We start from the raw sequence: 14,040 nt of genomic DNA, 5'->3' as shown, positions 1-14,040 counted from the left end.
TGTCAGCAAATCTGGGAGGTGGTCAGGGGCTGTGCCAAGCTGGGCTCCCGGGGGCCGAGCAGACTGAGGGTGTGGCCAGTATGGGCATGAGATAAGTGCTGCTGAGGTCTCACCCTGGGGCTGCAGGGCTCGGAAAATAGAGGCTGGGCAAGGATGTCTCTGGCATGTTCAACCACTTGTTTGGGAGAGGCAACTTGCAATCATATTATTGAATGTGATTTTCATTTCTGGAAATTCTTGCCGTTTTCAATCTCTATACCCATGAAGCATGGCTCTAGGAAGTGGTTAGAACCCATGTCAAAACAAAGACGGCATATAATCAGCCTCATGTTTTTGAAAGCATTTTAACTCACGGGAGGCCCCTGCGATGAGTGTTAAGGACCAGGGGCCACCTGGGCTGAGAATGTGCCCAGCTGGGGACATGGGAGCCCAATCGTGGCCTTTCTAGGCCACTGCTGCCTTCGCGTGCAGCTGCTGCTCGGAGAGTCCCCCCCCCCAACTAGGGGTGTGAGGATGTGCAATGTTGGGCCCTGTGTCCAGGGAGCCTCTCCGCAGAGCAGCAGCTCGAGGCCTTCCACGCCAGGGCCTACAAACCTTCAGGGTAATGATCTGGTTGGAGTGCAGGGCTGACAGCGCGCTGCCACGTAGGTACTCCTGGTGCGGGAGGGGGAGTGGAGGTGGTCAGACAGGGCGATGGGGAGAGTAGGCACCAGGGCCACAGGCACCAGCTCCCCTGCCCACCCCAGGGGACTCCACCCCCACCCCTTCCTCCCTCCCTGGAGGTGCTGCAGGCTGCAGCCGACGCAGGGACCAGCCTGGCTCTCTTGGCATCTTGTGAACCTAGAGGCATGTCACACCGCCATGCCTGCAAACCCTCCAGAAAGCCAATAGATCACTTGCGCTAGAAGTCCCCTGCTTCCTTATTCACTTCCAAATAAACACCAAGTGCCTGCTGCCTTGCCCTGCCCACCAGATGGGTCCCCAAACCCACTCTCACCCCTGCCTGACCCACACTGCCACGGTCACAATGCTGTGTTTTGCTGCACCCTGTGACAAAAGTGCTTCTGGGGCCTTCTTGCCCCTCCCTCTCCCTCTTCTTATGTCGGGCTTAGGGGCAGAGAGCCCTCTCCTCCCCTCATGCTCCTCCGTTCGCTCAGGACTGACGGCACTGCCAGAGCGTCTGCAGTTGTGCTGTCTTCTGCGCTGGGGGAGGCTGGCTTTCTTTCGGGCAACATAACAATCCTGTGAGCCCATCGTTTCAAATAAACACAGCTGACCTTCTATTATTGCATCAGGATCAGGCTGGCCGGAACACCAGGGCCCCTACGTCCCTGGAGCACATGTCACTGACAGGCTGGCTCTGTCTGCATTGCTGCTGGCCTGTGCCCCCTGCCCGGGACCAGCCCAGCCTTGGACTCAATGCCAATCCAGCTACTCATGTGCAAGGCCCCCTGAGGCCTCTCCCTGACCCAGGAACCCAGGGATCAGAATCTGATTGGCAGGATCCTGCAGTAAGGCCCTCCTGGCGGCCTTCCAGAGGCTGGTGGACTTGGCCTGGCTCATCTCCACTCCTTCATCCCCCTGCCCGACCCGGGTGGGCGCCAGTGGGCCACACCATGGGTGTGTTTCTGGGCACAGTGAGGTCCATGAAAGAGGGAGGGGCATCTTTAGATGCCCAGGTCTGAGAGTGGCAAGGCCGATCCACAAAATGAGGGGCATTTTCCAGGTCCCTGCTTGCTGCGCCTCTCACTGGAGGAAGCAGTGCGCACCGCAGCCCTCCCTGTCTCAAGAACGGGTATGCTGTTGGGGCACCGTCTGCGGACTCTTCACAGGGTGCCAGCAGGCTGCAGGCTTGCACCGAGGGGGTGGAGCCAGGGAAAGAAAGTGGCTGGGAGGGCATCTCAGCCCTGTCTGAAAAGTGTCCTCTGTCCTTCAAGGAACAAAGCAGAGCCTTCACCCTTCACTTGGTACTATCCGCCCCCCAGTTATCCCCTACCATCGAGGTTGGGTCATCTGAAATAATGACTAACCCAAAAGTCCCTCTGAATCAGCTAGGGAAGGCAGCCAAACGTGCACACACCGTCACACACACACAACCACACATGCACACTAGGTAGGGATTCTGACATACACTCCCACAAGCCACCCGGCCTTGCAGAGAAGGCGATGTGCAGAGAAGTAGCTGGTGCTCCGAGTCGCATGTGCACACCTGCTGGGAGACTCGCAACCCGGACAGCGCAGGGCAGAGACACGGGCACAAATGGCGGGTGAACACGAGTGCCGGAGACTGGCTCTGCACAAACGCACAGACTGACCCCAAGGCACGCTCCCCGGCCCAGCACACACACCGCCGCCCCACAGCCCCTGGCCTGGCTGCTGAGTGCAGAGGGGGCTGTGTGCTCCCGCTCCCGAGCTCTGTAGGTGCTAGGAGCTCCAGGGAGATGAGGCTGAGCTGGATGGGGGCTGCGCCCCAGGACGGATCAGTTTTAGAGGTTCACTTACCCGGTGTGGGTACTCTCCACACTGACCCTGGACAAGAAAGGGAAAGAAGGGGTGTTAGTCAGCTGTTGGTGGGCTGTCCATCAGGGGCATCCTCAGACTTGGGGATATACCATGCACATTTGTCACCCCACCAGCCCCCCTCTGATCCTGGACCAGAGGCAGGATCACTAATTTCCTTCCCCACCCCAGGCTGGCAGCAGGGAAGAACCTCCTAAAGTCTTCCTGGATGTGGTGCCATGGAGCCTGGGCAGGGCTCCGTGCTGTGCCTGCTGCCATGACCGCACGGCCAGGAGCCACGCTCCACACCTGGCACAGAAAGACTGAGGCTCCGCCCAGCATTCCTGAGAGGTGCTCCTGATGGCAGTGGCAGACGGCGGGGCAGGCCTGGGCACGAGGCCCCCAGAGACGCCCTCGCTGAGCTGGGGGTGCCGGGTCCCTGCATCATCTACCTGGGGCAAGCCCAGCCAGAATTTCCATTAGAGATTCAGAGAAACAGAGAATGGGGGCCAAGAAGGGGGCCCCTAGTGGTTTATACAGTGACACCTCAAAATCCTACAGGCTCATAGAGTGGGGTCAGGAAAGACTGGGGGTAGCAGGGGAGAGGGGCTGAAAAAGAGGCTGAGGAGGGCCAGACTTCAGGGCGTTCGCCCATCCCTGACCCGTCTACCCCAAGAACAGCACGGGGGCCAGAGCAGCCTCCCCTTCCTCTCTCACCCCGGTACCTCGGAGGACTCCGTGGCTCTGCCGATAAGAACCAAAGTTTGAAAATTACCACTCTGGACCCCTCTCCACCTGTTGTTCTAAAAAAATGTGCTCTACCTGAGATGAAAGTTCTAGAAAACCGCTATCTGGCCTACCTTTTCTCCTTTTTCTCCTTGAGGTCCCTATGAAGAGATGGAAATGAGAGTGTTAGAAACTAAAGCTAAAAACACAGCGGCCCCAAACCTCCCTGCTGCGGAACGTTGGGGTGAGGCACCAACCGGCTGTCCTCGGGGACCCGTCAGGCCCTGTGGGGAGGAAATGCACACAGGTCAGTGGGTGTACAGAGGCAGGCCGATCAGAGGCGGGGCCTAGGTAGGGGTTGGGCTGAACGGCCGGAGTTGCGAAGGCTGGGCTCCGCCACCCACACCTGGTCTTCCCGTGCCTGAGATGTTCCAGAGGTGGGGTCTGTACACGTCTCAGCTTCTTCACGTCAGCGGGCATTACTAGCTGTACCCTGTCCCCACGTGCATGGCCGTGATGAAGAATGGATGCCATCCTTGGTTCATTCCTCTACCCACCATCATGTTATGTGCCCCGGCCAGGGAAGGGCTGCATTTATATGTCAGGTGGGGCTCCGCCTCTGTGGGTGGCCTGCCTCATTCATACCCATCTATCTCCTCGTGGCTTTGGAGACGTCTTTGGTGAAAGAGAGGAAGCAGGAAGTTAACGACTTAAGTCATGTCTTGGGCCCCTTGGAGGAACATAAGAGATCTTGGGATTTCCTTCCAGGATGTCTTGTCAAATTTACAGGGCTGAGAAAGGAGCCCAAGTTCAGGGCGGACTCATGTTCTCTGAGGAGGACACAGCGTCCAGCTGGCTCTCAGGAGCCTGGGCTGAGGCCCCGTCAGGGAGGCCTCCTGGCTGGTGTGGAGTGAAGTGGGGGAGGACAAGCACTTCCTGTTTTGAGGACCCACTTTGGGGCTGGCGTTCAGTACGTGCTGAGCTCACACCTGCCCTGGCCGGTGAGAAAGGTGCTCACGTCAGCTCCATCTTGCAGACAAGGTGAGGTAGACAAGACTCAGCAAGGGGTGGCAATGGGACGTGAGCCCAAGTTTGTCTGACCGTAGGGTCCAGCTGTTTCCACTCTGCCATGTTCTCTGAACTGGGCTGGACATTGGGAGATAGGGCTTGGGCTTCTAGACTTGGCTAGAACCACAGGCAGTGCCCTAGCTGCTGGGGCCTGAGGTCCCCTCCAGCCACCCTCCTGAGGGCCTGTGAGGACCCACCCACTGGACCCGTCTCTTTGGGGCTTGGAGAACTCAGGATCTGCAGGACAATCCTTCTGAGTTGGACATGAGCCTTCTCTTGACCAAGAGTGCCAACAGAAAAAACCACCCAACTGGGAGAGTCCCAGGAGATTCATGAGAGGAGACAAGTGACCTTTGGGACAATCCATGTGGCACCCCAGTCCATACGGCTGACCAAGTGTTTAGTATCAAATTCAGCAGAATATGATGCATCTGGTGCAAGATTGCAGGTGAACAGGCCACACTCTCTCAGGCAGAAAGAGGAGCTCGATGAGGGCGGGTGGGCCAGGGGCCAAGAATCAACAAGAGCCCAGATTGCACAGACCTGCAGGAGTGAGTCCGTGCATCCGAGTGGTGGCGGGTGGGATGATTCTGGTCCCCAGAAGTATTACACAATTTTATTCCACTTAATTGCCAACATTTGAGAGCAAGGAGAGCACAACAAAAACCTGGATTTCAAGTCCCTTTTCAGTATTTCAAGGCCCAATAACACATGGCAACAATTAGCACTAGGTGAAAAGCAGTTGCCCCTTTATTAAGGCAGGTCATGGGTGATGTGCTGGCTAAGGAGCTTGTCCTGCTTCTGCTGTGCCAGGCACGGTTCTAAGCACTTGGTATGAATTAACTCTTCCCACCCTTGGGGCAGCCCTGTAATTGGTGGGCTAAGTTGTGGGTGGAGAGTTCCCACTCTCCTTTACAGCACTTGTGGGACCCCGATCCTGTCTACATCTTACATCAAGTTCTCGGGGCTCCCGTGAGGTGGGTGGGACAGAGATAACCCCCTTTTGACAGGTGAGGACATGGGTTTAGCACATGAGGGTGAGCCCCAGCCCCCTATGTTGGATGCCTAGCAGAGGGAAAACCATCTGGGGAGAGAAGAGAGTAGGAGACAGACAGATGATAAGCAGGCCAAGATAATTACACCAGACAGTGTTGAATTAATAGCTCGGGGCCCCCGTGCCAAGCCAAACAGGAGTCTAATAGCTGTAGCCTGTCGGGTTTTGATGGATGACCATGAGGCGGATAGCGGATCTATCACACTGAGTGGACTCAGGAGACATGGGACGGCCCCACCCTTCCCTTGAATTAGCTCTGACCCCTAACAGATGGGAGGAGACTCCTGGGTGGTTGAATGGGGTGGGGCAGAAGGGCTACAGGAAGAAGAGCCCCATAGAGGAAGGGTCCTTTCTTTCGAGACAAAAGGCCCTGGCAGCAGAAAGGAAGTGTGGTGAGGGGGAAGATCTCAGCCCGAGGCTCCCAATCCCGGCTCTGTTACCTAGGAGCTGTGTATGTAGCCTTGGGCAATATGCTCGCTCAAACACCCTATGCCTCACTCTCACCTTTTGTGTGGTGGGAATAACAAGTCATTATGGGGATTACAGAACAGTGCAACTGATAACCATCATCACTACCTGTGAAGTACCAAGACTAAACGTGGTAGCACCAAGCCTCCGGGAAGGGAATGCCCCAAACTCCTGGCATCCAAACCCCTTATGCCTCTACCACAATGATAATACGGAAGTTTATTCCTGCCTTGGTCTACATTACTTCAAGCACGGGCACAGCATATTTAGGAACAGGATAGGGGCAACGAAAAATACATTTGCAATCTGTTTGTTGGGATGGAGAGGAAAGCTGGCTGGGGACCTGGATTCCAACACTAGCTCTTCCACCCACTGCCTCCAGGGCCTCACTGCCTTTCTTCTGGTTCTGTGGGTATTTGAAGGACTTTCCTGCCTCGGGGCCTTTGCACTAGCTGTTCTTCCATGTCCCTCCCATCCCATTTTCTCTTAGTTAAATCCTCATCCCTCAGACCCTAGTTCAAGTTTCATTCTCAGGAACGCGTCTCTGACCCTCTGAGCCTGGGTGAGGTGCTGTTATACCGAGGTTTCTCAGGGCAACAAGCACTGCCCTTTCATAGCACTAATTACGAAGGCGATTTGCTAATTATATGCATAATCATTTAAATGTATGTCTCCCCCACTACACTGGGCGTTATTCCTGTGCAGATCCCTAGCACCTGGCACAGTGCCAGCATACTGTAGCTACCCCACAAAAATGTGTTAAAGGCAGGAAGGAGGCAGGGGGACTGGGAAGGAGAGAGGGAATTCAGGAGAGAGCAAGGCAATAAAATGTGGAGGACAGGAATTCGAGAATAGTTTGGATCCTGTTCTGGATGCCCCCTGGCTAGGTGACTTTAGGCAAATCATTCAGTCTCTCTGAGCTTTAATCTCCACGGCTATCAAAGGGGATACCAATGGGACCCGGAGCACGGGGCCATGCTGAGTGTGAGCTCATCTATGCACAGCACTTAGCTCCATGCCCAGCAGACAGAAGGCCTTCGTAAGTGTTGGCTGAGTCTGCATCAAGTGGCCAGGCTGAGGTGCCGAGGGAGCTGAGTCACCAAGGGTCCCCTGGCAAGCCGTTATTTGCCTCCCAAGCAGGACTCTGGCCCCCCTTGCCTGGGCAGTGTCTCAGTTGTCTCAGCATCTCACCTAGCACTTTGAGCCCGGCTGGACAGGGAGACAGGAGCCTGCCACGTTCCCGTCACACCTGGCACAAACCGGGCCTGCCCGCAGAAAGTGGCTGCTCACAATGCAGATGTGACCCACCTGGGAGGCAGGACCACATCCCAGCCAGGGCTGGCCTACCTGCTCTTAGTGGCCCCTGAGTCCCTCTGAGAATGGCCCCTCCCCCGAAGTGGCGAGCCCCTGACAAAGGCAGACCTTTTCCTTCTGGAAGAAGTGGCCTGGGGAGACTGCAGAGAGAGGACATTCCTTTAAAAGGCTCTGCAGAGGCAGAAGGGGCTGGAGGAAGACGGAGGCTGGTCTGCTTCTCCAAGGCTGCGTTGTGCCCGGTGAGACAGCGTCACCTGGAGTCCTGGGACAGCCCAGAGGAGGGTGAGCATGAGGAACCCAGGCCAAGGACAAGAGTGCTGGATGGGCTCCCTACGCCCCCAGTGTGAGTGCTAGCCGTGAGTGCATCCCTGAGGGAGCACTAGCCTCTGACTCCGTGTGACACTGGCCAAGCGTGAATTCTCTCTGGATCCCCCAGCCGCGTTTTTCACGTGGAGAAGCCCCCCTGCCCCCCTCTCCTCCCTTCATCCGTGTGAGGACCTAGGGGCACGCACTGCACACAGCTGGGGAGTGCTTGTGGGGCGGCTACTCCCGCTGCCCCTGCTGGGCCCATTTGCCGGGCAGTGCTTGGCTGTGGCCCAAGTGGTTCAAGCTGACCCCCCACCCCTCGAGGGAAGACAGGAAAGCTGGGGTCTTACCATCTCCCCTTTTGGTCCAGGGTAGCCCTGGAAGGAAAACAGCGTGAGTGCCAGGCATACTGGGTGCCAGCTGGGGGTCTCCTGTCCAGCCACATGTGGCCCCTCCCTCCCCCACCAGGTCCTGGGAGAGGAGTGGACGTGATCACCACAGCCGACTCGCTGTGCTTACTCTGGCTTGCAGAGAGGGGCGACCAGGTAGTGGTTGGACCCCTCATCTGAGAGGATGCCAGCTGTTCAGGGGAGAAGAGAGCGGGTGGGACTGGACCCGGCACTCACCGCCTTCCATCGAGGGGGGCAGCTCTGAGCGCACTGGAAGGTTGAGCTCTCCCCCAGCTCATTCCCTCCCAAGAGTGGGGAGGGGTCTCCTTTCCCCCAGGAATATTCATGTCTGGGGCCAAGTGGGAAGAATTGAAATGAACAAAGAGAGAAGTTCGGGGTGGGGAAGCAGGCTCAGTACAGACGGGGACATGTGTGTGGGGGGTCTCAACCAGGACGGGAGGCCCCAGGAGGACGGGAGGCGCAGGAGCAACAGCAGGGGAGAGTGCCCAGGCTCCTTTAGAACTGGCTGTGAGTCCTCCCTACCCGGCTGCCTTCCAGGAGCGCCCCAGCATCGCGCCCAATTCTAGCGTGGCTCTTGCTGCAGACATTGAAGGCCCATCTTGGGGGCGGCGGGTGTGTGCCCTGCAGAGGCCCACTGGGGTCAGGGCAACCCAGGCTAACGGCCCCTCCTCCCTTCCCACTGGCAACAACTTTCTGCCCCCAACATGGTCATTCTACCTAAAGCTTCTTCCAAGGACATGGGGTCTTGCAAAAGGACTGAGACACCCCAAGTTAGTGACCTGCACCAAGTGAGAGGGTGGAGTCCCAGCCCAAGAGGGTGTACTCACCGGTTTTCCGTCTAGCCCAATGGGACCCTGAAAGCAGAAAGAAGAGAGATATAAAGGCTGAGCCTCCCAGGTCTCCTGCTGCAGAGGCAGCCTGGGGCCGTGAGTCTCCAACAGCTGGGGCTCAAGTGTCTGCTGGTTGTATGACCATGATAAGCCAGTTTCCCATCCTAAAATGGGGGTGAGAATCATAGACCTTCCTCAAAGGGTCCTTGTGAGGAGTGAGGGAGATATCATCTACGAGATGTCCCAAACCGAGGAGGACCTGATGGGTGGGGGCTGTCACAGGCCTCGGCCTCACCCTGGGTGGAGAGTGGACAGTGTGTTCCTAGAAATCAGGGCTGGCCAGCACCGAGGCCTGTGGAAAAAACCCAGCTGCCCCTCTGCCCTCCCTCCTAGAACCTGTCTTGGGCTCCCGGGACACCCAGACAGCCACCTCCCGCCACCGCCCAGCCTCCTCCAGGCAGAGCTCCCCCGAAGGCCAGGTCTGAGGCTGCTTCCCTGCGGTGAGTCATCTGTTCCGCATTCCAGGGTCCTACCAAATTTTACCAGCCTGTGACTTCACTCACCTGTTCCTGTCCTGCTGTCCCTTTATTTCCACACTGATTTCTCCGAGCACTGAGCACCTCTCCTTCCCATGAAAGGTTCTTGGGAGAGGGTCCTTACTGACCAGGGTTTGGAAGGGCAAGAGCAGCCTCAGGACTGGCCCTGCATGAAGTTTAACCCCTCCAGCCCAGGAGTCAAGACAGCTCTCCCACTTACCGGAAATCCAGGAAAACCTCGGGTGCCTGGCTGACCCTGAAAAGAACACAGAGAGTGAGGAAGGTGTGGAGGGGCTGAAACCACCCCTCAGTGCCCTGGTCCACCTTTGTTCCCAAAGGGGCCTGGTCCCTTCCCACTCCTCTGTGACCATCCAGGACTCTCCCCAGCGTCGTGCACTGGCCGTGAGGGAGGATGAAGATGGGAGTGGAGCACAGCACATCTCCTCCCCGGACTGGCAGTGGGGGAGGGGAAAGGAGCTGGCCGCCATCCTTCGGGCCTTGCTGGGAAGTAGCCCCTCAGAGCTCCTTGCTTCTTTCACTCCAAACCTTGGCATGTAAACAGGTGACGGACAGCAAGGACGTTGGGGACGCAGCCTGCAGCGCACTGAACTTCTGAACTGTGGTTTTTATTCAAGCAGCCATCACTCACGGCGACTTATCTAGGGACAGTTTGGGTATCAATGGCTATCCAAATTTGACCCTTGAGATGTGTGCTTTTGGGTCAGAATGAAGTTGCTCACTTTCCTCTTGGCAGGCCTCTCTGAGTTGGGCAATTTTTGGATCCTCCCCATCTTTGTGAGACACAGATCTATTCACGCCCATTTTCCTGGGTGGGCAAAGGGCCACATATAAGGTGTTCAGGTGGTGGACTATAAGCAGGTTCACTGGCTTGTGGTCGATATTTAGGGCAAAAGAGACGCGCTTGGGTTGGAAGCAGCATGAAGCTGTGCAGACCCAGGACTTGGGAGGGCCGAGGAGGTCGAGGAGAACGGAGCGCTAGGAAGCGTGAGTCCTGTCGCTCGCCTTCTCCAGAACCAGTACTGGCTCTCTTTCGTTCTTTCACTCACACGACATTCAGGGTCATCCTCAACCGCGTCCCGATCTGTCGTTTTCGGTCCTTTCCTGCCTCATCTTCCCACACACTCTTTGCCCGGGCGCACTGGCTCAGGCGCCTTTCCCCAGACATGCCACATCTGTCCCATATTCAGCTCTCAGCTTGGAGTCCCCTCCTGGCTGGAGATGGCCCAGTCTCTTCCCAAACTTGGGCTTTGCAATCTGGCTGCCTCTGCCAACAATGGTTCTGTGACTCTGAGCAGGTTACCTAACCTCTCTCTGCCTTAACTGCCTCAACTGGAGGATGGGAATAACCATATAACCTCCTAGGGTCACTGAATTACATTCCGTTGTGCTCGCAAAGCCCTTTGAAATGGTAGCTGCCATCACCAGATGTTTGTTGGGTTGGACAGGACCTAAAAGCACCAAAATAAAGCAAGATTGCTTTTGAGCCCGATATCTCTTAGGACCCAAGGAGGCTTGTCCTTGCCAAGTAATAGTTTCCGAATGAGGCCCTAACCAGAGGAAGATTTCTCTGGATCCATCTGCTGTGAACCTCAAACATCTCCAGGCTGCTTTGGTTCTTCTTAAAGCTGTGGACACAAGTGCTCAGGGGACATGGATGGCTGAGATGTGGACCCTGCCATCAGGGTGGGTGCACTGGCCAGGCGGGGAGTATGCTGCAGGCTCAGGATGGGCTTGTGGCAGGCATCCAAAAGGGCCAGAGGGAAGAGATGCCGCTCATATATCAGAAGGGCCCCTGGCTTCTCTCCTGTCAAGGATAAGTGATGCTAAGAATAGCACCAAGGAGAAAACCCGGAAACGGTGCAATGTAACCTCTGCAACCTGCCACTGTAAACTTTCGACTTCTCCGAACGCTGAGATGCCTGAAGGAAAGGTCAGGAGGAGAGGATTCCAAGAAGCGTCTTCAAGTCCCACTTGGGCTAATGTTTACATGGCAGAGATAATCGCATGGTTTGCTAATTACAGAGCTGGCCCTGGTAGCAGGAGGTATCTCTCCAACCCAAAGCCAAATGCAGGGCTAACCGAGGCTTTTTCGGGGATCTTGGGAAGAATGTTGTCATTGACCAAATGGAAACTCGGACTCTACTTCCTGGAGAGTTTGGGCCTGGGTAAGGCCCTTGGAGAGGCTTGGAACTGGGTTTTAATTTACAACAAATTCCATGCTGAGGTCGGACCTCCTTCCCCATGTTTATTGCCAGTCTTATTTATTTGTGAACAGCCTGTTTGTATTCTTTAGCAATATTTTCTACTCAGTTGTTTGTCTTTTTCCTATTGATTTGAGTAAAGCTCTTTGTCGAGCACAGTAAGTCTTGGATACTCATGCATGTTGCAGACATTCTGTCCAGCTGGCTGCCTTGTTTGTGATATATTTTGTGCCACATGGAAGTCTTACATTTATGTTGACCGACTTATCAATCTTTCCCTGTGGCTTCTGGGTTTTAAGGGCCTTCCCAAGTTAAAAAATATAAAATGTTTGCTCATGCTTTGTTCTTGTATTTTAGGGTTTTACATTTCACATCTAAGTATTTTACTTATTTGAAATTTATTCTGATATAACTGAGGTAGATATTCATCCATCTATTTTTCTCTTTTTATTGTGAAATCGAGCCTTTATCACAGACCAATTTCCAAGATGCATTTGGCTTTATTTCTGGCCTCCCCATTCTGTTTTATGTGCTGTTATAAATAATTGCTCTGTTTTTATGACACATAATGACAAATAGAAAAACTGGTCCCCTCTTCACCATTCCCCTTATACTATTTTTCAGAAATTTTTTGACATCCTCACAAACATTTCTTCCAAGTGCACTTGAATTAAGATCATATTAAAATTATGGATAATAGATTTGTAGATTAATGTTATATCCTTCTAAAGCAGAACAAGGGAAATTAGCTCTACATTGCTCTCTGAAGTCTCTTCCCTTAACTCAAAGCTAGGGCGGGGAGGGAGCCTCTCGGACCCCTGCTATTGGAAGTGAACCCTGCATCTGTCTACGCTTCCCTGCCTTCTTCTTATCTACAACTGGTGCAGGATAATGCAACATGGACAGACAGAATGTTCTGGTTGGAGCCAGCCTGCTGGAAACCTCCCCTTCCCTTCTGTCTGGCTGCAGAGAGAGGCTCGGTCATGTACCTTTCCAGAGCCTGCCTCATTTCACCCCCCTCTCTCCAAGTCAGTGCTAGCTTTCATGTAAGACTGTGCCGTTAAGTGTTTAATCACTGGCTGGGGTAGGGGTGAGTGGGAAGGAGAGTCCTGCTTTGTACAGCATTTGCCAATTTCTGTGGTGTAAATACTCCCACCGTGGCTGATTTCAAGCTACAATTGTGATTTCATTAAACACAAAGTTGGGAGGGGTGTGAGGGACTGGCTCCTGAGAGCCAGGGCAACCAGCTCAGTACACACCCTCTGAGCTCTGGCAGCAAACGGAGGGCTACGCTCCTTGGATGTTACCAGGACATCTCAAAAATTCACCGTGTTCAGACTGAACTCATCTCCCCCAGAAAAAGTCTGCTCTTCCCTCTGGGGAAGGCACCCCTACCCACTCTGTTACCATGTCGGAAATATGGAATCGTCTTGGGTTCCTCCCTCGACCCCCATTTTTATTATCACTACTTTCCTTCAATTCCACCTTCACAATGGCTCCCCAGCCCCGCAGTCCCACCAGCCCCAGTGGCTGTGCTCCAGGCCACGTCTTGATTATTGCAGGAGCCTTCCAGCCAGGCCCCTGCCTGCAGCCTCTTCTGCACATTCTCTATGCTGGAGCAGGGCAATCAGGAGACCTTTTTAAACTGCCAATCTGATCTCGTCCCTCCCCTGCTGAGCACAACCCAACGGCTCTCCACTGCCCTCAGGGGAAAATCCGGACTCCTGAACATTGTGTCCGGGTCCTTCATGATCAGATCCTTGCTGCCTCGCCAGTCTCACCCCTGCTGGGCTCTGTAAAGAACTTCCCCATTTCTCCAGGAGTTTATAGGAAGCCTTCCTGCCTTGGAGAATCAGTGCTCCCCCGAGTCTGGTACCTGGGTAACCTCTGCTCATCCTGGATCACAATTTAGTTATGCCTTCCTCCCAGAAGCCTTCCGTGCCTGCCTCCGCCCCAGGTCCGGGGCCTCCTTCTGTCCCCACAGCCCCCTCACTGCCCCAGGCCGAGCACTGACTGCTGCCATTGTAATCACTGTGGCATTGCTGGTCTATTTGCCAAGAGGCAAGCGGGTTGCAGTCAGGTGTCCCTCGTCTCCCAGTACCTAGCGTGCAGAAGGTGCCTAACACATGTTAATGAAATAAGTAAACCAAGAAACACTCAACACGTGTATTGACCTGACAGGGGTGTCTCCTTGTGAACGAGGGCTGCAAGCTCAGAGAGCTCCCCCTGGTTCCTGAAGAGAAGCTGGGAGGCACTGATTCTCTGAGAGAGGCAATCAGTTGGAGATGTTGACCCAGGGTCCACACCTCAGGGAGGGATTGAGCTCCCTCCGAGATGGGGGGCATTTCCTAGCCTGGAAGGTGGCCTCTCCAGTGCCTGTTGGGCCAGCCAGCCTCTCGAGGCCCCAGCCTCCCCCTCGGTTTAATGGGACAACCGCTTCAGCGTCTTGCCTCATTACAGTGTGAACCATCCTTCCCAGAAGTGCCTGGATGGTTCTCCTTTTGGCCAGACCACGTATGAAACTCTGAGAGAGAAGGCAGGTGGCCCCTAAGAGCAGCAAGGCTGGTCCTTGTCTGCATGTGTGTGGGGCCCTTCCGGGCTGAGCGG

The 14,040-nt window shown here is 55.0% G+C and overlaps 1 protein-coding gene across 1 annotated transcript in view; it reads right to left on the bottom strand.

Moving 5' to 3' along the window:
- Nucleotides 1-14,040, bottom strand: part of LOC119038155 (collagen alpha-1(XIII) chain) — an 82,348-nt gene that overhangs the window by 58,638 nt on the left and 9,670 nt on the right. Inside the window, exons 5-10 of the mRNA XM_053664040.1 lie at nt 9,432-9,467; nt 8,673-8,699; nt 7,786-7,812; nt 3,483-3,509; nt 3,360-3,386; nt 2,503-2,529 (exon numbers count right to left, since the gene is read on the bottom strand). Coding sequence (XP_053520015.1) covers nt 2,503-2,529; nt 3,360-3,386; nt 3,483-3,509; nt 7,786-7,812; nt 8,673-8,699; nt 9,432-9,467 — 171 coding nt within the window. The remainder of the gene's footprint in view (nt 1-2,502; nt 2,530-3,359; nt 3,387-3,482; nt 3,510-7,785; nt 7,813-8,672; nt 8,700-9,431; nt 9,468-14,040) is intronic.

This window comes from Artibeus jamaicensis, unplaced genomic scaffold (genome assembly GCF_021234435.1).
Source record: "Artibeus jamaicensis isolate MK-2021 breed Jamaican fruit bat unplaced genomic scaffold, CSHL_Jam_final contig_332, whole genome shotgun sequence".
Lineage (NCBI taxonomy): Eukaryota > Metazoa > Chordata > Mammalia > Chiroptera > Phyllostomidae > Artibeus > Artibeus jamaicensis.
The sequence above is the reverse complement of the archived record's forward strand: the minus strand, read 5'-3'. Positions and strand labels throughout refer to the sequence as shown.